Source organism: Lactuca sativa, chromosome 7 (genome assembly GCF_002870075.4).
Source record: "Lactuca sativa cultivar Salinas chromosome 7, Lsat_Salinas_v11, whole genome shotgun sequence".
Taxonomy (NCBI): domain Eukaryota; kingdom Viridiplantae; phylum Streptophyta; class Magnoliopsida; order Asterales; family Asteraceae; genus Lactuca; species Lactuca sativa.
In genome coordinates, this window is record NC_056629.2 from 57,645,412 (window position 1) to 57,668,351 (window position 22,940).

The window sequence follows — 22,940 nt, forward strand, 5'->3', positions numbered from 1 at the left end:
CACAGACAGTTTAGTCGGGATTTGATAAAGTAATTTGTGTAATCTGAAGCACCATCGACTTTGACAACACAATGGGAACTTAGTCGGGATTAGAATCCATTACAGACGGAGAAAGGGGAGAGATCTCTCACGATACAGAGGTGCGACGTTGGGTTTTGAGAGAGAGAAAAAGATTTGACGTTCTTAGAATTAGGGATGACATTTAATTTGATATTTTAGTTCCAATAACACCCTTGCATCAAAAAAATCAAGATAACCCCGTGTCATTTTTTTCCATTTATTTACAAAAATGCCACAATTGATCTTAACCCTTTATTTTTTTGATCTTAGGGCCTAAAATTAGTTCTCAGGTTCTCGGGAAACTATAAGTTCTCAAATGATCATTTTTTTTTTCTCTCTCTCTCTCTCTCTCTATATATATATATATATATATATATATACACACACACACACACACACACACACACTTCATTTATAAAAGAATAAATTACTGAAATCGTCCTTATGGTTTGGTCAAAATTACACGTTTGGTCCCTAACTTTTTTTTTGCACTCGGATCGTCCCTGTGGTTTGATTTTGTTGCGTTTTTCGTCCCTTACATACATAAAGTTAGGGACCAAATGTGCAATTTTGACCAAACCATAGGGACGAAAAACGCAACAAAATCAAACCACAGGGACGACCCGAGTGTAAAAAAAAATTTAGGGACCAAACGTGTAATTTTGACCAAACCATATGGACGATTTTAGTAATTTACTCTTTATAAAAATTAGATTACTCAATTTCCTTTTATATAAGGGAGGAGGGTATCATGAAAAATTTTGTGGGAGGTACCGACAGTACCTCCAATGTATGAAACCTTCTTGAGCGGGTTGACACTTTTAGGTTGAGTGAGTTACATATGCGGCTTCACTAACCCGTATATATCATTTCAACTCATGCACTAATCACTTGTGCATTATGCATCAAAACTTGTACCAAATCAATTTTGTATGCTATTTAATTAGTTTTTAAATTATTTTGTATATTTTTAATATTATGCAAATTAATTTTGTATAATTTTTATTAGTTTGTGTTTATTTTAAAATAAAAAATTAAGTGGATTGAATGGGTTGAGAAAGATAAAATTTCTATGTATGGTGGGTTAAGAAAGATGGAAGAGAGAGGAGTGAAAAATACTAATGTGACGTTGATGTGACACTGGGTTGAATGGATTGGGAAGGAAGGAATCCCTCCATCCTAATCATTGCTCATGAATTTTTTTGTATGTGAAAACTAAATATGCTTCATGTTTTCCATACCAATACTAAATATAATGTTAAACGAATATACGAATATTCTTTCTATCTTACCATGTGATATATGTGTTTATGTATGTTTGTTTTCTTTTTATATAGTTTATCAATCCAATAGGTTATTCTTACTTCTTTAATTAACGTCTTTCTCTTTATTGTGTTCTAATTTACTTATTATACTAAGTATCCTCATTCATCCAATAACATTATTATGTATTTGTGCAAACAATATGCTATTTTTTTTTTTTTAAATTTTATTTTAACCACACGATTACTCTATCTACCTACAAAATTGAAGAATTAAATTGAACCACAAAATTGAAAAAACATCATCTATATTAGTACTATGTGTCTATTTTTTTGGATGCTTGTTTTCATTCCGCTTCAAGTTATTTATTGAAATTAGGTATTGATTTGATGCAATTCGATTAAAAACTGAAATAAAACCATCTTTAGATTTATAAAATAGAAACTACATATTATAAGTTTGTAGTTTCCAAATTAACATAAGAGCAATATGAGTATAAACCATTATATTTTGTTATTTTACGATTTAATCATTATATTTTATTCCTTCAATAAAAGTGACATGGTTTTTTAAATAAAACTTCCACTACGACCACTATGACCTCATATTTTTAGTTTGATAAAGTTACAACTGACATTACTTATTATATAACCACACACATGATATCACATGTATTTTATAAAATAACATCTAAGTTCTGAAATGATTTCTCATTACCTACATTATATATGTATAATCTATCAAACTCTTAAATTAAATGAGAAACCATTCTAGTATGTAAGATGCTATTTACATTAAATAATATATGATATTATATAGGAAATGATAAATCATATCGATGTTAACAACTACTAAATTAGAAATATCAAAGGGCTTCTAGTTATCAATGTTAAGTTGTATCATTCTTTCTTAAGATCGATTGTTCAAGTCTATCTAGAATATATGTGGATTTATGAGTAGTTTAGAAGTAGATTAAAAATTTCGTTCTAAAAAAACTAAACTATAAATATTAAATGAGTTGATATTTTATTTTTAGAAGAATTTCGTATATATCTTTTCTAAACATCAAAATATCATATTTTCTCATCTTAATTTCTAAAAATCATATTTACCTTTTCATAAACATTGACATATAATATATATCATACTTAAACATCCAAATATCGTATATGCCATTAAATATCAAAACACGATATATGACATTCTTAAATATCAAAATATCAAAAATAATGTCTCAAATATCCTCCAATGATAACAATCAACCATAACAAAAACTGAACAATCAATGCATGGATCTTTGTCAAAATGACGATATTCCAACATTTTAAAACTTGAAGTTCTATCAATTTAGATGTACAAATAAAATGACCATTTTAATTATTATAATAATTCTATGATATAAAAAATATTATAAAATTTTTTCATAATAAATGATAATAAAAAATAAATACAAAATTTAAGAAAATATATATACCTAATTTTTTTTCTACTTTTATTTATTAATTTGGTTCGGGTTCCAAATTGGGACCAGCCAACCCGCATAGCAATATATAGATCGGGACCCACAACATTGTTGATAGCGTGACGGACTCTTCTCTAATCCCACAACCTGACCTGTCCTTTGAAATATAAATTACGCGGTCTCCACATTTTACCCTTTTCTCTCTCTTTTCTTCTCTCTCTTCCATCACTGTCCTTTCTTCTTCGATCATGGCGATCTGAGAGAGAGAAAGGAACACACTATAAATTATTTATTCTTTAGCTATTATTCGAGGTCCTTCTTTCTTCTTCGTCTTAAACTCTGTCGTCATTGATTTTACTCTAACGTTACCGGATTTATCTCATAGATTACACTCAAATAAGTCGTGACGGAGCTATTATATGGAGGTTATGTCGCCGCTAGACTCGATTGATTCGTTGTTGTTCTCCGCCAGCAGAGCATTGTGTACTCCTTTCGCTGTATTTGTTCAGATCCAGGTTCGGATTTTGTCAATTCTATATCTTCTACGATTTTGCTCAAGATAAGGATTTGTTTTAGTTTTAGTTCATTGTTATAGTTCGATTCTACTTTGTGTTCCATGGATCTGGTGATTATTATTATACTCATGTACAATGCTTATGATGGATTTTTGCGTTTAAATACATGATAATTAGGGCTCTATTTGTTCAGAAAACTTGGATTTTGTTCGAAATTACTTGTTGTATGAGTTGATGCATTTCAAAAATAAGTTTACTACAGTTTGAGTTAACATCGTCAGAAAGTGTTTTTAGTTCTCTTCAATTAGAAAACTTGGTTTTGTTATAGTCAAGTTGCCTAACAAACATATATTAGGTTCAGAATAGTACCTTTCAGATGGAAATACGATTTAGACCATGTTTTTTTAACTGATTACCAACATAATTCTATCTGTTGTTTTTGTTATAAGGTGTAATGCAGTTCTTGCGATTATTTTGAGGTTTAAATTATGAATCTTGGAGTGAAAATTTAGTCTGTGACTGTGAGAACTCAAAGTAAAATGATATGACTTTTATTTTTGTTGAACAGAGGAAGTAAATTTCTGCAAAATTGACGTGTTTGTTCATTGTTGTTTAGGGATTTCATAAAGTTAGCACTTCAATCTTCTTTGCATGTTTTACCTTAATTTTCCCTCTCTTGCTGGTCTGCAAGAATAAAATAACATTGTGACAATTTTCTTTTCATCTGTGTATTTATCAGTAATTTGAAATATATATCAGTTATGTAAGATTTAAATATAAACCAATCCAACAACTTTGTGGAATGCTAAGCCCAGAAATCACCCTATTGCTAATTGCTTATCCAGATCTTTCCTTTGTTCAGTCAACCTAAATGCCATGGTGAAAGAGATACTCCATAATTTAGGGTTTGTTGTACACATAACCTATGTGAAGTACTTGGAATTAAGAGAGGTTTTCATAGCCATACACTATAGAATCACCCTTGGTTTTCTTGTTTTAAAGTTAATTGTTAGCCATAAGATGGTAATGGACTAGTGATAGTTTGTAAAGAACTATCTTATCTCTTGTGTTCAAAGATTATGAGAATTAAGATTATGTTGCTTAATGCACTTTTATGTTTTTACTATGATCTTTAATATGGGGAAATAAATATTGATGCTGCAGGGATATGTAATATGCTTACTTTTGGCTGCTGGATGGGCTGGTGCAGCTTATGTAAGGTATCAAACTGGTGATCATAATATAATATTTATATGGCATTTACAACAAGACCCTTTTCATATATTGATCAAACAATATTCTTTCTCTTGCAGAAACAGAGAAATAAGACAGATGAAGAAATGTATGAAAGATGGGAATGACTTTGCATTTCTTAGCCATGATCTTCATGATCTTGAGCACTCAAAACAGATCCAATTGCCAGGTGTCACTGTTGTAATGCCCTTGAAAGGCTTCGGTGAACACAATCTACACAACTGGAGAACACAGGTTTGTTACTTTGAACTTTGAAACTGGAGATATATATATTTTTTTCTTCTAATTTTTATTCGTACATATGATAATTGATAATAATAAATGGATAATGGATCTCTACATACAGTTAACCTCCCTTTATGGTGGCCCTTTGGAGTTCCTTTTTGTTGTGGATAGCACTGAAGATCCAGCTTATCATGCTGTATCTAGATTACTCCTAGACTTTAAGGTATGTTTCACTATTTGTAACACAAACATTTTACTTATTTCGAATCTCTCTTATTTTTTTTTATTGTATATTTTTTTTTTCATGTGTGCAGGATGATGTTGATGCCAGAATAATCATAGCTGGTCCATCCACAACATGTAGTCAGAAAATTCATAATCAATTGGTATGCGGCAAACCAATCTTTATATATATATATATTTCTTCTTGAAAAACATTGAATCATATTACACATAACTTATATTGTATTATGATGATTTAATTATCAGGTTGGAGTGGAAAAAATGCATAAAGGGAGCAAATATGTGTTGTTTCTAGATGATGATGTCAGGCTGCATCCTGGATCAGTTGGAGCACTCACTGCAGAGATGGAAAAGAGACCTGAGGTATAATCAATAATCATGCTGTGATGCACATTGATAATAGATGGTACTTAATTTTTATATTTAGATATTTTTTAAGTTTTTGTTTTCAAAAACTTTGTTTTTCTTAACTTGTATTTATCTACTTTATGCAGATATTTATTCAAACTGGTTACCCTCTTGATTTACCTTCTGGAAGTTTGGGAAGTTACTGTATCTATGAATATCACATGGTAAGCCTCAATAAAGCTTTGTATTTGTGTTTACAAATGGCTAATTTAATGACATGCTTTGTATAATTTATAGCATCATAGCACAATGTGTTAATCAGAAAGTTTTGAAGTACAATTTTATAATAGAATTATGAAAAAACATCATAAATGGTCCTTGTGTCCCTACCCCACAGATGGTCCCTGTGGTTTCAGAACTTTTAATGTTTGGTCCTTATTGCTCACTCTGTTAAGTTTTGTTTGTTAACTGAAGGGCATTTTCGTCATTTCACTACCACAAGGACCATTTATGAAGTTTTTTGTTATTTAAAAAAAAGAAAAAATAAAATATAATTATTTAATATACCTGTGTTAATGAAATGACGAAAATGCCCTTCAGTTAATGGAGCGAACAATAAGGACCAAACATTAAAAGTTTTGAAACCACAGGGACCATCTGTGAGGTTTTTTAAACTTAGGGACTATATGGCAGATTTCTGGAAAGCACAAGGACCATTTATGATGTTTTTTCTTTAATCTAAAAAAAACCTTATATTTTGTGTTTTTTTCTTGATTAAACCTCAAATTTATTTTTTGACTGAAATAGACCTTGTATTTTTTATTTTTTCAAATAAAGCCCTCAACTTTGTAATTTTTTCTGAAAAAACCCTTCAACCTTTCTAAATGATTCCAAATAAACCCTCATTTTTTTAGTTTTTCTCGAAAAAACCCTCACATTTTACATTTTTTTTGTCAAAAAATGACTAAAAGGGCCAAATCAGGAAAAACAAAAAATACAAGGTTTTTTTTTTTGTTCAGGCAAAAAATAAATTCAAGGTTTAATCCAGAAAAAACACAAAATATAAGGTCTTTTTTGAGATTAACCCTAAGAAAAAATCCCTCAAATGTATAATCCTATAATTATTTAGATCTTTCATACTACAATCCCTTAAAAGAAAATAAAAATGAAACTATAACACACAAATACATAAAAGTACATTGCTATTTATTACATTTAGTTATACCTATTCATATTCAACTAAACATCATTTTGTATACAGCCATGTTCAATGGGATTTGCAACTGGTGGAAGGACATTCTTTCTTTGGGGAGGATGCATGATGGCAAGAACCTTTGACTTTGACCCTTGCTTTGACCACCTTAATTAAATTTCAATTTATTAATTAATAACAATTTATACTTTCTTCTTTTTCCATTTATTTTTTCACAGATGCATGCAGACGATTTCAGAACTGATAAACATGGTGTTGTCTCACAGCTTAGTGATGGTGGATACTCTGATGACATGACTCTTGCTGCCATAGCTAGTAATACATTTTCCTATTTTCCTATTTTTCTATTATTTGTTTATTCTGTTATTAATTATTTATCTATTTATTTCAACAGGTGCTCATAAAAGGCTTATCACATCACCTCCTGTTGCTGTTTTCCCTCATCCACTTGCTAGTGATCTCACTTTTTCAAGGTTTGAAAAAAAAATTGAAATTCAATATCTAAAAACCAATAACCTCAATTTAATAAATTCTTATTATTTTTTTTTTTAAAAAAAAAAAAATAGGTACTGGAATTATTTGAGAAAACAAACATTTGTGTTGGAGTCATACACAACATATATAAATTGGGTAATGAACAGAGCATTATTTTCTGTCCACTGCTACTTATCTTGGGGATTCGTAGCTCCATATGTTATGGCATTCTTTCATGTTATAGCTGCTTTAAGATTTTACATGAAGGAAAAGGTAGCTGAAGAATCTCCTCTCAACCCTAAAGGTAACCTCACGTTTCCTTTTACTATTTTTAAAAAACATTATTTCTATTTTCTATTTTTGATTTTTAAATTTTTTTTACTAGGGTTGATTCTGGTGGGATGCCTAGTGACATGCACAGCAATTGAACTTCTTTCAATGTGGAATTTAACAAGAATAGAAGTCAGACTATGCAACATGTTGTCACCCGAGGCACCTCCTCTTTCACTCAGTGCTTATAATTGGTGTTTGGTAAGTTTTAGTTTTATAAAACTTTACACAATTTTTATAAATTTTTAGTTAATTAAATATATATATGAGCACACACAGGTGTTTGTTGCAATGGTGGTGGATAACTTCTTATACCCGATTTCTGCTATCCGTTCACATTTTTCTCAATCTATCAATTGGTCGGGAATCCGATACCATTTGAGAAATGGAAAAATACACAAGGTCAGATTATTAGATTTGGTATTTATTTCAAGAGTGAATTACGTTTTTGGTCCTCAAAAAGTTTTCTTTTGCAATTTTGGTCCTTGGATGAGGTTTTCGTAACATTAATTTTGGTACCAAAAAGTTTTTTCCAAGCAATATGACTATTTTTGGGACCAAAATTGCAAAAATAAGCTATACTTAGGGACCAAAAGTAGTCATTTCACATGGGACATGGACCAATAAGAGGAAGCTTACTGGGACCTAAATTGCAATAATCAACTTTACTCAGGGACCAAAAATGTAATTTACTCTAAACATATGTATTTGTTAACTTATATCTATAGATTGAAAGAACAATGGAAAAAGGCAAGAAGTTTTCAGATTTGGCAGCGAAACGTTTATACGCAAGGAAAGGAGCGCAAAGCAAGATTTCAATTCTTGGTTCTTTATCAAGAGGTCTGGCCCACTGGAGACAACCAAAAAAATACGATGTCTAAAAAAAAAGAAAAAGAAAAAAGAAAAAAGAAAACATTTATGGTGAGCAAAATGTCACCAGGTAATATGATTTATCCCCCCATTTATATATGGTTGATTGGTGAATTTTAATCATCCATGAACTTAGGCATTCTTTTGGTTTATTTTTAAAGAAAAAAAAGATTAAAATTCAATTGATTGATTCTTCAGCTTCAGATTCAGATGTAGCTGTAGGAGACTGTAGTGTTATTCGTTTTTATCTGGCTTGGCTTGGTTTTGTATCTTGTAAATTTAATTGTTGTGTAATTTAAAAGGAACTACTATTTGCATCCAAGTCCTAATTTTATTATTGTAAGACTCATTTTGTTAAAGGAAAATTTGCATCATGTTTTGATACACAACTGTTTTATCATTATACAGTAAGTCATTCAATTAGTTCTAACAGAATCTGCTCTTTCAAAAAAAAAAAAAATCTTCTTTTCGGGTTCATAAAGATAGATTGTATTTGTTGTGTGTTAAGGAATAAGGAAGAGAGAATTTAGAAAAAAAAGATAGATTGTATTTTTTTTGGTTCTCATTACACCAATATAATTCAACTAGACAAACTGATATTGAATTCTGTGTAGCGTCAACTGTGATATGATAGGATTTGCTAACTTGTATCTACCTGGTTTCGAACATGTGGTGATTTCAATATGATTAACCACTATAGTGATGGGTGCCATGTCATTACCATTAAGACCTACATGTATATCAGCCATGAGATGGGTCGTGGTCTACGTGGCCATGATAGTGGTCCTTGCACGCCACCCTTGTTTATCGTGGTCGTTGAGTCTTGTGCTCAGGAGAGCAATGGAGAACGACGAATGGGAGAAGAGGAGAAGAAGTAGCCGTTGAATGACTATATTTTTTAAAAAACTTTTTTTTTACCTATAAATACCATATTTTTATGTTCATTTTTTTACACCATTCTTTTCTTTCTCTATACACAACACACAACAATTTCATATCAATCAAAAATGATCTCAACAAAAACACCTCCCAAACTTTAGAAATCGCAAGCCCAATAATGTTTTTGCGTTAGACATAATCCATCGCCAATTCTTTACTATGGAATCATCTTAAGGTGGTTTTGTCAATTTGCTTCAAACCGGTTCCTCTATCTAACAAACAACACTTTTCCAACAATAATATCAAACTTTTCCGAACATCCAACAACTTCAACAATATTAAACTTTCCGACGATTCCAACAACAATTCCAACCACAATCATCACAACCACAAACGTCACAACCCCCTCATTGGCCGAATTTTGTTTCGAAAACTCAACCTTCACCACCACCTCGACCAAAAAGAAAAAAGGAAAAAAATCAGCCCGACTCAACACCACCCAAGAAAGGGCCCATGGACAAAAGAGGAAGAAAAAAAGCTAGCCGAGGCATGGATTTCGGCTTCCCAAGACCCAATCGAAGGCGATAGTCAAACGTTCAATTGTTTTTGGGATGAAGTTCGTGCGGTGTTTTATGAGTTAACGGGAAGTGAAAGCCGAAATCTCGATCAAATTAGCTTGAAGTGGCGCGATATTCGACTAAAATGCATCGAATTTGGAGGAATTTACAACAATCTCCTAAACATACGAAAAAGCGGGTCAAATGATTTTGATGTCTTCAAGGCGGCTTCAAACCAATTTGAAAAATTAATGCCAACCCGCAAAACTTTTCCGTATATGAAACCTTGGCTAAAGTTGAAAGATGCTCCGAAATGGAAAGAGCAAACAAAAGGAAGTTCACAATCTTTTGGTTCAAAGCGTTTAAAAACCCTGATGCAACGCCTCAACAATCGGACGGACGAACACATTTCGACATCAACAATGATCCGGTCGATCTTGAAGACAAGCGATCTCTTCGTCGGCCCGTTGGAATAAATAAAGCAAAAAAACAGCTTCAACAGCTTCGGGATCTAGTGTTATAGATCAATTTGGAGAGAAAATTGATCGTTATGTGTATGTTCAAGAAACGAAGGTGGAGATGTTGAGTCGGGGAGAACAAAAAATGATAGAAACACAATCAGTGATTCAAACAAAAAGCCATATGGAAATCTTGAAAATGAAAGCGGACGGTCTCAAATGCGAGATTTGAAACTATTTCTCGTGATAAAAGAGTCTGTTCGAGTCCGACGTAAGAATATGTGATAACTTTTTTAGTTAAGCTTGGTAATTTTAGGTTTTTTATTTTTAATGTTATTTTTATTTTAATTAATGTTATTTTTATTTTTAATGTTATTTTTATTATTTTTATTTTAATTAATGTAATTTGGTACTTTAAATTAATGAAAACTAGTATTTAAAAAATGATTTTTATGTATTTCTGATTTAAATTTAATTAAAAAAAAATGAAGTGGAGTGGTGTATTTAGTGGTAGGTATCCCATGATTAGTGGTAAGGAGTGGTGATGATGTGACACCCACCATTATAGTAATTAGTGGTAGGTATAACAGATAGCCTAACTACCATCGACCTGGATAGCCTTACTACCACTAACCTAGATAGCCTAACTAGCACTAAACCTATGGTATACCCACCACTAACCACTCCACTCCACATCACTTTTTTTTTTTATTATTTTTAATTCGAAAATACAATAAAATTACATTTTTTTGAAAATAATTAATTATAAAAATAAAAATACAACTTCAAACTATATTACTTAATTAACCTAGAGTTAAAAAAACATTACATTACTTAAATAACATAATTTAAAAAAACAAACAAACAAAAAAAAGTAAAAAAAAAACATTCTTCGTTCATGTTTAGTTGGTACAAATGTTCCGCAACATCTTCTTGATGATTGAAACACGTTTCGATATTATGAATTTCAACAACTCGTGATAAAAATTCATTCGTTCCGGGTATGAACTTTTCAAGCGGGATGACAACGTCGTCCGGATCATATATGCAAATCGATCAACCTTGATTTCCATTGATCATATTATGCATTATAATACATGTTTGGACCATTCGTTTAATTCTATCATTATCCCAAAGTCTTGTAGCGTATTTTCATTACATGTCATGTCTGCTTGAGGACTCCAAATGACCCCTCGATATTCTTCCTTGTTGATTCCTGCCTCTTTGTGAACAACTTTTCATTTTCACTTCGAGGAACCAAGTATGCCTTCATAAGTGTAGAATAATCCGAGTATATCCCATCACAAAGGTAGTAACCGTATTTGTACGAATGTCCGTTCACCGTGAACTTCATATTAGGTGCTTTGCCGGTTCAAAGATCGTTGAAAAAAGGAGACTGACTAAGAACGTTAATGTTGTTGTTAGACACTGCAACTCCAAAAAATGAATGCCATATCCACAAATTTTGATATGCAACAACTTCTAGGGTTATACTTGGTTCACCTATATCTCCTTGAGTGAATTGACCACGTCATGCAGTTGAATATTTTTCCCAAGCCACATGCGTACAATCTAGACTCCCAAGCATACTCGGAAATCCATGCCTTTCTTCATGAGCCGAATATAATCTCTCGATATCACGTGGAGTAGGTTTACGCAAATATTGTTTGTGAAAAACATCATACACACATGCACAAAACCAATCTACACAATCAATTGCGATCCTCTCAGATACTTTTAAGTATTTGTCGGATGCATCAACTGCTATACCGTATCCCAAATACCTAACCTCAACCATATATTTTTGTATACTACTAAAAACCATTCTTCTTTTAGCATCGAGTTTTTGTTTGAAAAAATCATAACGAACTTTTAAAGCATTACTAATACGTAAAAATATAGCCTTATTTATACAGAAACAACGTTCGAACGAGTGATCATTGTAAAGACAATTATTGGCAGAATAATCATGTACCAATAAGTCGTGTGTGGCTTAACGATCACGATTGGCGACCGCCCTTGCACGAGCAACATTTGAACTTTCTTTATCGTGAAGGTGTTGCACAACATTGAAGAAGGTCGAGATGAATTCTCCGTCATCATCGAGTCAAAATTCTTAAAGAAATCCATGTGTTTTTGGGTTTAGAAAATGAGTGTAAAATTTGATGAAAAGTGACAATTTTATTGTGTTTATATATGTATTGAGTTTGTAAGAAAAATTAAAAACTTCAAAAAATGACCGTTGAACGGTCGAATGCAAGCCTCGAAAGCCCATTGGACGTCCGCCTCTGTCGTAGCCACGACCATGACGCACGATGACAAACCGGGACGGTGTGCACGATCATTGTTTGTGGCCACGTATACCACGGACATGCTCGTTTGAAGTATACCGTATGGCCTAATTATGTAATGAGAAGCTTAAAAAATTTATTGGACTATTGAATACAATTAGAATATAAGTGACCCAAAGAACATACTGTATACTATTGATTGTAATTTTATGACGTTAACTTTCTTTATAAGAACATACACCAACCGCTCATACAAAATATGAAAAATCAAACCAAGGATTTTCAAAAGAAGATTGATTTTTTGGTTTTTAGTTTGGTTTCCCTTTTTTGTGCAAACCCATCTTATTAATTTTGCTAGGTGCAACTAAAAGTTCTTACTTTGAAATCCAATCAAAATGAATTATACTTACTATCTAAAAAATCACATAATTTATAGAGTAGTCTAAACATTAAAATCATGTTGATTCATGTAATAAACAAAAAAATTTAATCAGAAATCTTATGTGAACTGTAAGTTTTGGAGGTTTCAACTAGAAGTTAATCAGGAGAGAGTATGCGACATACTTCTTAGCATATCGTCCAAAGGGCTAGCTTTTTCCCATATCCTTGCAAAAGTAGGAAACCGTAGTGGTCAACCGGGAACCTATTTTTTTTTATGTGAACGGTTTGTTGGTTCTACAACTCCACTCGGATTAGAAGTTTAGTTTATTTGAAGCTGATTGCTTTTGTTAATCTATATGTTTATTAGTTAGTTGTTCGCTCTTTTTTGTATAAAGAAAACATACAATAATGATAATTAAAACCAAACTAAGTGTCATAAGTGGATCACATGGCAAAAGCGGATCTGTTCACATGATAACAGTTTATAGAATATGAATAATTTTATCACAAGATATCATGTTTAAAAACCAATAAACGTGCTATTGTTGTTGACATGTTTACATTGGTGAACATGTTTGTTTACATAAACTTGTGTTGTTAAGAAATGTTTTACATTTTACCTTGTGAATTGTTTCAAAAAAAAGTATAAGCATTTCCTTTGCAAATGCTAATGTTTTGAAACTACCATATACCATTAGTTGTAGTACCAGTGGTCGTGGATTATTCTAACTTTAATCACAATATTTTAAGTAACCATATAGTTGATTAGTTGTTCAAGTTGTACCCTGTTATTAAATGTCATTCATTAAGATATGCATCTCCTGCCACTTTAATACAATCTAAATTATTCCCTTTCACCAAAATTTGTAGGGTTTTGTCAAATGTGGAGTCAAGAATCTGATACTTTTCAAACTGAAAACACATCTAATAAGTAAGTGAAAGAGAATAAAATCCGTTTGATATCAAAAATCAATTTTCTAATTTTGCGATTTAATATGGAAAATTGGTTAAAAACGTGATCGGCAAAACTAGTTGGAAACTAGAAGCTAGAAGCTGGAAGTTGTAACTTTTATTTGTATACGAGCATTCGACAAAAATAATCGTAAGCTTTTTAAAACACATAAAGTTACATAAAATGACATATTTGTAAAATATAAAATAGGAACATAATTTTAAAAAAGGGTTAATTAAGTTAATTTGCAAAAATATAAGAGATTTTTGTTAAAAGTTAGCTGAAGTACTTTTACTATCAAAAGAAACTTTTGTTTTTCGAGTTTTATTTTAAAACCTAAAAACTAGAATCTCTAAAAAATTGTGTCGAACACCCCTTAATTATCAGTTTCAACCTATTCATATGAAATCAAGTTATTTCTGATAGTTTAAAGTGTATTTAACCATTTATAATATCCTAAATCATTTTCTTTAAACAAATTTATATTGTTATTCTAATAATATATATTTTGTAATCATATTTAATATATTACTATTTTATAATATGTCATAATAAATCGAAATCATAATAAATCAAAATCATGCTGTTTGATAAATGGATTTTTTTAATAATTTTGAATTAATTAATATATCCACATGTCATTTGGTATGTTTTTCCTTTTTATTAAAATGTCAACTAATAAAATATCATCTATTAATTAGTAATCAATTATATTTAATATAATATATCTATTTTATAAAAAGTAAATCTAGGTACATTCCTTATTTCTTAAACTTACTGGATTACAATATTTTTGTTACATATACGTTGTGATTATCTAAAAACCACATGTTTATGTTTATATTTAAAATATGTTAATAGTTTTTTTTATTACTATAGATTGAATTAATAATTTATTTATTATATTATTTGTATTTATATAAAGTATTACTTTATAAATTCTTAATGTTTACACATAGATAATTAAACTTTTATTTTCAATATACCCATGCAGTATACGGGTATCACACCTATTAATTAATAAAAACTACAAATAACCAAATTTGGCGAGATTAGTGACATTGTCACTCTACTGATTACTAGTTAAAAGTCAACTTTCCTTATCTAGGGGTGTTTATAACCGGATATCCGAAAATTTGGATATCCGAAATTTCGGATAGTTGATTTTTGGTGTCCGATTCCGTATCTGAAATTTCGGATACGGATTCGAATACGAAAATGGATATCCAAAAATTTGAAATTTTGTTCAAATTTGAAAGGCATATGAAATTTTTATATTAGAAAGACATATTTTAAAATTGGAAAGGCATATGAAGTAATATAGGTATTTAATCATTTTTCAAACATAAAAATCATAAGACCTTTTAAATTAGAATATTAATGTAGATCAGAACATTTTAGTTATCATCATACAACGAATGAGAAGACAAACGGACAACAAGTTGTGCCGCTAAGCCCTTTTGTATGGTAAAACCAATTCTTTTGAAGACTACATCCATAGATCTAAGGGATATAACATTGCTATGCATGATCAGTTGTAGTCTACCAAGAAGCTCCACCGCATCCGGCGCAAAGAAACCCGACGTATCAAATACAAATGGTATGAACACGTGTTGATTTTCCATGCACGGTTTCTCATGTTTGGTGACCTTGCATGTAGCAGCTTTTAATGCAGTCTGTCCCGCCGTGAAACCCCCGACCCTCAAACTTACGAGAGGGGATACGCCTGTAAGGTCCACACATGCGTGTTTCCTTCCAATCCATCCAAAAATCAAAACGTCAGCCGGTTTTAGGGTTGACCTTTCTTCTGTCGGGCCAGTCAGGAAATTCACTGGAGTCTCTTTCTTGGCGGAAACCGCGGCACGCTTACATATGTTGACCAAAACATCCCTAACTATATCGTGCTTGTATTTAATTAAGAGTATTATGAATATGTTTAGTTAATAACATTCATATTATAAGACATATGTGATTAAAATAACAAATAATGTATAAATTAAAATCAAAATTTTCGGATATCGGATATCCGAATTATTCGAAAAATCTAAGAACACTATCCAATTCCGATTCCGAAAAATCGGATATCTGATTTTTAGGATAATTTTGATTTGGAATTTGGATCGAAATTTCAGATACAGATATTTTTGAACACCCCTACCCTTATCCTAGAAATTGGTATTCACACGCATGACCAACATCTTTTTTTTTAAACTTGGGAAAGGAATGATTCGAGAAAAATGGTGTTAAAATTTCCTTCAAAAGATATGAATTAGTCATATAATATTTTATCCCGGCAATATTTATTTGAAATAAAAACCTTAAAAACAAAGAAGGAAACCATATTATCCATCTTCCCTCCACCGAAAGTTAAATATGCCAAAGTTAAGAATATGAAAAAGGTCCTAGCAAAAAGCATCAATTAAAGCCTTAATTCCCTCTCGACTCTCGTTGTCAAATTACCCTTTTACCCCCACCCCCATCCAATCTTCTTTACAATAAACACAATCCATTTCAACATCACCAATAGGACAACAAACCAAAAATCCAAACCAACAATTTGAAACAAAATGATTTGTTGTGGAACCAAGAAACCAAGAACACTCTCCCCTCCCCGAACCACACCACCACCAATGCCGCCACAAACCACCACCAACCACCTCCCGCAACCACAAACCGCCAAACATGAAACCCTCCTATCAATCCCCAATTCCAAAGTTCATATAATGGACGAAGGTGAAGCCGTTGAGCTTGCAAATGGAAACTTCACACTATTTCAAATATCCAATGACAACATTCTTCTAGCAACCATTATTAAAATTGGTGATGATCTTCAATGGCCTTTAACAAAAGATGAGCCGGTAGTGAAGCTTGATCCTCACCACTACTTGTTCACGTTACCCGTGATCAAAGGTCAGGATCCTTTGAGCTATGGTGTCACTTTTCCAAAGATTGATAATGAGAATAATTTAACAATGTTGGATAAGTTTTTGAAAGAACATTCATGTTTTTCAACTTCTTCGGTGTCAAGAAAGACAGATATCGATTGGAAGGAGTTTGCTCCTAAAATCGATGCTTATAATAATGTTCTTGCTAAGGCGATTGCGGGAGGAACCGGTCAAATTGTTAGAGGGATTTTTATGTGTAGCAATGCTTATACCAACCAGGTTTTATTACCTCCCATTTTTTGTTTTGAATATCTTGAGTAATTAATGTACTAAATATAATAAAAAAACTATATACAAATATATTAATCCGTTTTTTCCAAAGGGACAATGTTACGTTCCATCTATATCATAGAAATATGGTATCTTTGCGAACACAAAGTTCCAGTTACTTGCCTTGTGATAACTTTATTTATTATTATTATTATTATTATTATTATTATTATTATTATTATTTAAAAAAAAATACAATAGTGTTTTACCAAAAAAAAAAAAGTTCATTATCCATCTATAACATGAACCATTTAAAAAATAGATTTTGAAATGTTACTATAACCATATCAATACATTTGGGCGACTTTCAACCCGTTTTAGCTTAGTTTTTCTTTTAATCATTTAATTCTTGATCAATAAACTATAAACCAAATTAATCCACTTTTTCATTTGTATTTTTCATTCCGTATTTGTCATCCAATTAAAAGCACGAGTATTGACCGATCCTTGATTTTGACCAATACATTCGTTGCCATAATAAATATATTTTCAGGGTATGCAATATAACTTATAAGAAGAAATTTATGTTTTATTTCTACAATATAGAACTCTGTAAAAGGTCTTTAGGACATGCACGTCCAAACTTTGACTTTTATGTGCATGCATGGATAGTCACTATTCTTAAAAAGAGAAAGCCATACAACAACTTTTAAGTTATCTTTTATATGATTTTAGAATTTGTATATTATACAACCCTCTAAAACATAATTTGTTGTATATGATAAAAAATTATTATATGTGGATCAACCTCCTTCTGAAAAAATGTACTGTTTTATAGTATATAAAATTCTTGTTACTATAATACATGATCTTATATTCGTTACACTAATACATTCGTTTGTCCAACAATTATCATGGACTTGTAAATGATAATTGTTGAATTATGGATCCAAAATAGTTGCAAAAAGGAGGAGATATGATCTTAAAAGAGGCAATGGAGGAAAAGCATGGCATCTCAAGAACTAAAACTATCGAAAGCAACAAAACCAATGGTACAAAAAAGGGGGATGGGATCAACAAAAGCTTAAGAAGGTGAATTAAATCTTCCAAATTAATTGTATGCTTTTAGGATAGGGTAGAACCGTAGAAGCACATCAAATTTTCTAGGTTAAAAAGAGAAGAAAAACAGGAAGTGATTTGGAAAGAAATGAAAAAAAGGGAAAGAAACTAATTATTATTATTATTATTATTATTATTATTATTATTATTATTACGAAGTAAAAAACGAAAAAGAAATGATCCAAGACTAAGATTTTGAGAAAATGAAAATCCCTATTCTAGTAAAAGAATAAGTTTAATCTCATATTGACAAGTGTCATGCAATTAGAACTCCTCATTAATGTTATATATCATTTATCATGCCACTTGTCAACCTATTAATTATTCATTTCAAATTTCAAAATTTAAATTTCCATTCTAATTTTATTAAATTAATAATTGATTATTCATTATAAATTTCAAAATTTATAATTTCTCCCATTAATTATATTAAATTAGTAACATTAGATTAAAAAATAAAATAAAATTAATATAAATTATAAAATGATATAACTCTACGTATTTATTTAAATCAACGATTATAATTTTATATAACTAAAAAAATATCTCTTAAATAATAATTTATTTAAAATAACTCATTAATAATTTTGATTTTTTAATACGAAAGTTTAATTAATTTTATAACCGTGGTTATCACGGGTTATAAACTAGTGATAATATAGATAAAATGCAGTATAATTTTTTTTATATAAATCAAAAGTTTCCATAAAAGCCACTTAAAATTGACGATTTTTATGTCCATGTTGAGTGGTCGAAATGTTTCATTAAAGTCATCTAATTTTTGGCAAAATTCCATATATCAACGGTTTTAGGTTATAACCCGTGGAAACCGCGGTCGGTATATTTAAAATTTTTATAAAGATAAAAAATAATAAATGTAAAAAAAAACAAGATATTAAGGATTGTAAGTAATTATGAATTAATTTGATAAGCAAAATAAACATGATAATATTATTAAGATATGATTTTGTATTTTCAAAATTTAAATTGAATATGATTAGTTACAAAGAAAAAAAAAATAATAAAAATCATAGAAAAATACCACGTGTCAACCTATTAATTATTCATTTCAAATTTCAAAATTTAAATTTCCACTCTAATTTTATTAAATTAATAATTGATTATTCATTTTAAATTTCAAAATTTAAAATTTCTCCCATTAATTATATTAAATTAGTAACATTAGATTAAAAAATAAAATAAAATTAATATAAATTATAAAATGATATAACTCCATGTATTTATTTAAATCAACGATTATAATTTTATCTAACTAAAAAAAATATATCTTAAATAATAATTTATTTAAAATAACTCATTAATAATTTTGATTTTTTAATACGAAAGTTTAATTAATTTTATAACCGTGGTTATCACGGGTTATAAACTAGTGATAATATAGATAAAAGGCAGTATAATTTTTTTTATATAAATCAAAATTTTCCATAAAAGCCACTTAAAATTGACGATTTTTATGTCCATGTTGAGTGGTCGAAATGTTTCATTAAAGTCATCCAATTTTTGGCAAAATTCCATATATCAACGGTTTTAGGTTATAACCCGTGGAAACCGCGGTCGGTATATTTAAAATTTTTATAAAGATAAAAATAATAATAAATGTAAAAAAAACAAGATATTCAGGATTATAAGTAATTATGAATTAATTTGATAAGCAAAATAAACATGATAATATTATTAAGATATGATTTTGTATTTTCAAAATTTAAATTGAATATGATTAGTTACAAAGAAAAAAATAATAATAAAAATCATAGAAAAATACCACGTGTCAAAGAGACATTCTAAAAAACTGATATGTGTCATTTTTAGGTTTCATTTATTAGAAGAAGTAGATTATAAATTTTTGTTAAACTTGGATATTTTTATGAATAATTTGATTGGCAATGGTTAAAAAGCAAATAGTACCAATATACAATGTCTTTTTATGTATACAGCTCCAATGAAAATGGAAAAAATTTAGACGTTTTAAATGAAAGAAGCCACTATTTATTTTTCTTTTCCACATAGATGTTAGATTGTTAGCTTTATTTCATTTTTTTTCAATTCAAGAACACGAAAGATAATTATAACATGTCAAATTTTTAGGTTTTTTTTTTTTTTTTTTTTTTTTTTTTAATTTTATTTATTTATTTATTTATTTTTTCCAACTAAAAAACTCGTAACAAAAAGTAATGGTTAAATGACCCATTTATGTTCTTTTACTCTTTGTAATTTCTTAGTTTCTTTTTTCCTATTCCGAAAAATGGGAGCCAAATCTCAAAAGATGGAATTTCAATTTCATCAAGACCTTTTCATGGGCTTATTATAAATTTGGTTAACACTTAACATCACCTGGATCAAATGCTATGCAAATTTAAAAAATAAATTTCATGTGTTTCTTTTTCCAAGTATTTGTCATGTTATTATTGTTTTAACAATTGATATCTAGATTGATACTTCTTTTTAACTCATTTAAAATATGTGTGTATATTTAGCGCAAGAAAACTCTCAAAGATGACTGAAAGCATGAGTAAAGCTTTGTTAAATGGAGTTGGAATGGCATCGGGTTCGGTCATGGGTCCTGCAGTTCGGTCTCGAGCTGGAAAGGCCTTTTTTAATTCGGTTCCAGGGGAAGTCGTGCTTGCCTCTCTTGATGCTATTAGTAAGCATTACAATTTACAATAATAGAATGATAACTTTCAAAACAACATTAATATAAATACAAATATTAGTGATAATTAACTACATCCCAATGAAAAAACAAACCAAAAATTAAATTTCGATTTTAATCCAAACTAAATTAGAAAAAACGAAGTCATATTTCAATTTGTTGGAATTTTTGCAGATATAGTGATGGATGCAGCTGAAGTTGCTCAAAGACAAGCCTTAGCTGCCACATCTGATGCTGCAACTCGGGCAGTCAGCGAAAGGTTAGATAAAAAAAAACGTGAGCTATTATATACAATTAAAAGATAAATGATCTAAAAGCAATATGTATATTATTGATTTGGAATATTAATCAACCTTTATAAATATAGAGTTGACTCTCAAAATGCATTATATTTTATGATTTTATCAATCCATTCAATATATTTTTTGAGAGATAATTATTAAAACGACCAATTCATTGGTGAAGTGTCATATTCTTTAAAACAAGATGGTTACTTATTACATAACAAGACTAATGCGAAAAATTCAATGAAATTACTTTTACGGTGCAAAAAACCTTATTAAAGGCTGAAAAGGACTATTTTGTTACAAAATAACATAATTATTTCGCAAATATGAACAGTTTCATAATATAATTGCAATATATGATTTGTTTTTTGATGGTGAGACTATTTATAAATCAATTTTAAAATTCACAATAATTGATCTCACTAGTGATTGTCATTTTGTCAAAATGTCAATATGATCATTTTGTTAGATCGACCATCCGTTTTGCTTATTTTTGTGATTTTTTTTTACTTATTTAATCTTTAACCCAAATGATCATTTTTAACCATTTAATGTAATATACTTACCATCTTCTACCCTTTTATGTAACATTTACAAAAATAAATAATAAAAAAAATAAAAAAAAAAGTTAGAAATAGTATAATGGGTGTCTGTCATCCGTTATAACTTGTTTTAACCTAACGTAATATAAAATAATGAATTTATTAGATTAAATTATTAATATAAATATACAATATGAATTAATAAATGAACATATTTTGTATTATTTGTATGCATGGTATTGAATATTGATTTGAGTCCACAAAGATTATTTTATTTTGTGAATTAAAGGGCACTTGTATATTTATGATTTGATTTTCGTATACCCTTTTACCTTTTATTGTTGGAAGAAACGTGTCTAAAATATCATATACGTATTATATTTAGTTGCAACTTAACCACTATTTGAAAAATAAATATGCTAAAGATACACTAATTAATGTTGAAAAAAAAAACGAGTGATTCTTTACAAATTATTGTATAGTATGATGTTGGTATATTTTATAATTCACCATGTCTTTATGTGTTTATAACGAGAAAAACAGGTATGGCGAAGAGGCAGGAGAAGCAACTGGAAATGCGATTGCAACTGCAGGACATGTTGCTGGCACTGCTTGGAATGTTGTCAAGATTAGAAAGGCTATCAATCCTGCATCTGCTGTCAAGAATGCTTCTAAAATTCGATAAATGATAAGATTATTTGATCGATTAACAAAAATTATCATTGAGATCAATATTGCTATCTTCATAGATAAAGGAATTGTGTATGCAAATAGTGAACAAGTTAATGGGATAGTTTAGTTAACGTTGTGTTATCATTTGTGTTGTTCTTGTTATAATTCAATAAAGTTCATTAATAGGTATTAGTCGATTCGTTTAAGGCCTTTTCCCACTAAAAACCCTTATTTAAAGAATGAGAAATTAAATATCTTCCTACTTTAAATTAAAGAAAGAGAAATTAAATTGATAACATTTGTGAAATCTTAACCCTAAATGCATATCTTAGCCATAAATACTTTTACATGAATCATGGAAAGACAAAAAAACAAAAGAAATCAAATATCCTCCTATCCTACTTTCTTCCTATCTGTTTTGGTGGTTCAAATAGACGAACAAAATAGAAGTTAGTATGACAATTACTAAATGTGGTAGAGCATACAAATTGGTGACTTATGCCAATTAATTTGATAGGTTTGTCGATATAAAATTATTGGCAAATTATTAGCTAATCGATTGATCTTTGTCATTGATTAATTTGTTACCGGTGAATAGTCAACCTTCATTAAAGGTTATCAACGAGCCTCCGATTTTTAATAAGATAGTTGCTTGGAGCAAATCTCATAAAAAAAAGCCATGCTTTTCAAAGCTAACTTTGATAAAGCATATGTTTCTA

General features: G+C 29.8%; 2 protein-coding genes across 3 annotated transcripts; both read left to right on the top strand.

Moving 5' to 3' along the window:
- The first annotated feature begins 2,944 nt into the window (after positions 1 to 2,944).
- Positions 2,945 to 8,646, top strand: LOC111883845 (uncharacterized). Of its 2 annotated transcripts, XM_023880175.3 has the most exons (15): positions 2,945 to 3,097; positions 3,171 to 3,300; positions 4,465 to 4,520; positions 4,614 to 4,788; positions 4,901 to 5,002; positions 5,094 to 5,165; positions 5,269 to 5,385; positions 5,517 to 5,594; positions 6,632 to 6,694; positions 6,802 to 6,898; positions 6,978 to 7,056; positions 7,150 to 7,361; positions 7,443 to 7,588; positions 7,667 to 7,789; positions 8,116 to 8,646. In XM_023880175.3, exons 2-15 carry the CDS (start codon positions 3,205 to 3,207, stop codon positions 8,266 to 8,268), a joined length of 1,569 nt encoding a protein of 522 aa, XP_023735943.1. In that variant the 5' UTR covers positions 2,945 to 3,097; positions 3,171 to 3,204; the 3' UTR covers positions 8,269 to 8,646. The 2 variants fall into 2 exon arrangements, with proteins under 2 accessions (XP_023735943.1, XP_023735942.1); XM_023880174.3 differs by having other exon boundaries at positions 2,949 to 3,300.
- A 7,606-nt stretch (positions 8,647 to 16,252) lies between these two features.
- Positions 16,253 to 22,420, top strand: LOC111883900 (senescence/dehydration-associated protein At4g35985, chloroplastic). The gene is made up of 5 exons (XM_023880230.3): positions 16,253 to 16,939; positions 17,889 to 18,022; positions 20,545 to 20,711; positions 20,895 to 20,979; positions 22,093 to 22,420. The coding sequence occupies exons 1-5, from the start codon at positions 16,343 to 16,345 to the stop codon at positions 22,232 to 22,234; spliced, it is 1,125 nt and encodes a 374-aa protein (XP_023735998.1). The 5' UTR covers positions 16,253 to 16,342; the 3' UTR covers positions 22,235 to 22,420.
- Positions 22,421 to 22,940: the final 520 nt, after the last annotated feature.

Coding starts and splice junctions, on each gene's coding strand:
- LOC111883845 (XM_023880175.3), top strand. CDS start 3,205: ATGGAGGTTATGTCGCCGCTAGACTCGATTGATTCGTTGTTGTTCTCC. Junction 3,301..4,464: donor CTGTATTTGTTCAGATCCAG/GTTCGGATTTTG, acceptor TTGATGCTGCAG/GGATATGTAATATGCTTACT. Junction 6,695..6,801: donor TTTGGGGAGGATGCATGATG/GCAAGAACCTTT, acceptor ATTTTTTCACAG/ATGCATGCAGACGATTTCAG.
- LOC111883900 (XM_023880230.3), top strand. CDS start 16,343: ATGATTTGTTGTGGAACCAAGAAACCAAGAACACTCTCCCCTCCCCGA. Junction 16,940..17,888: donor GCAATGCTTATACCAACCAG/GTTTTATTACCT, acceptor GATCCAAAATAG/TTGCAAAAAGGAGGAGATAT. Junction 18,023..20,544: donor ATCAACAAAAGCTTAAGAAG/GTGAATTAAATC, acceptor GTGTATATTTAG/CGCAAGAAAACTCTCAAAGA.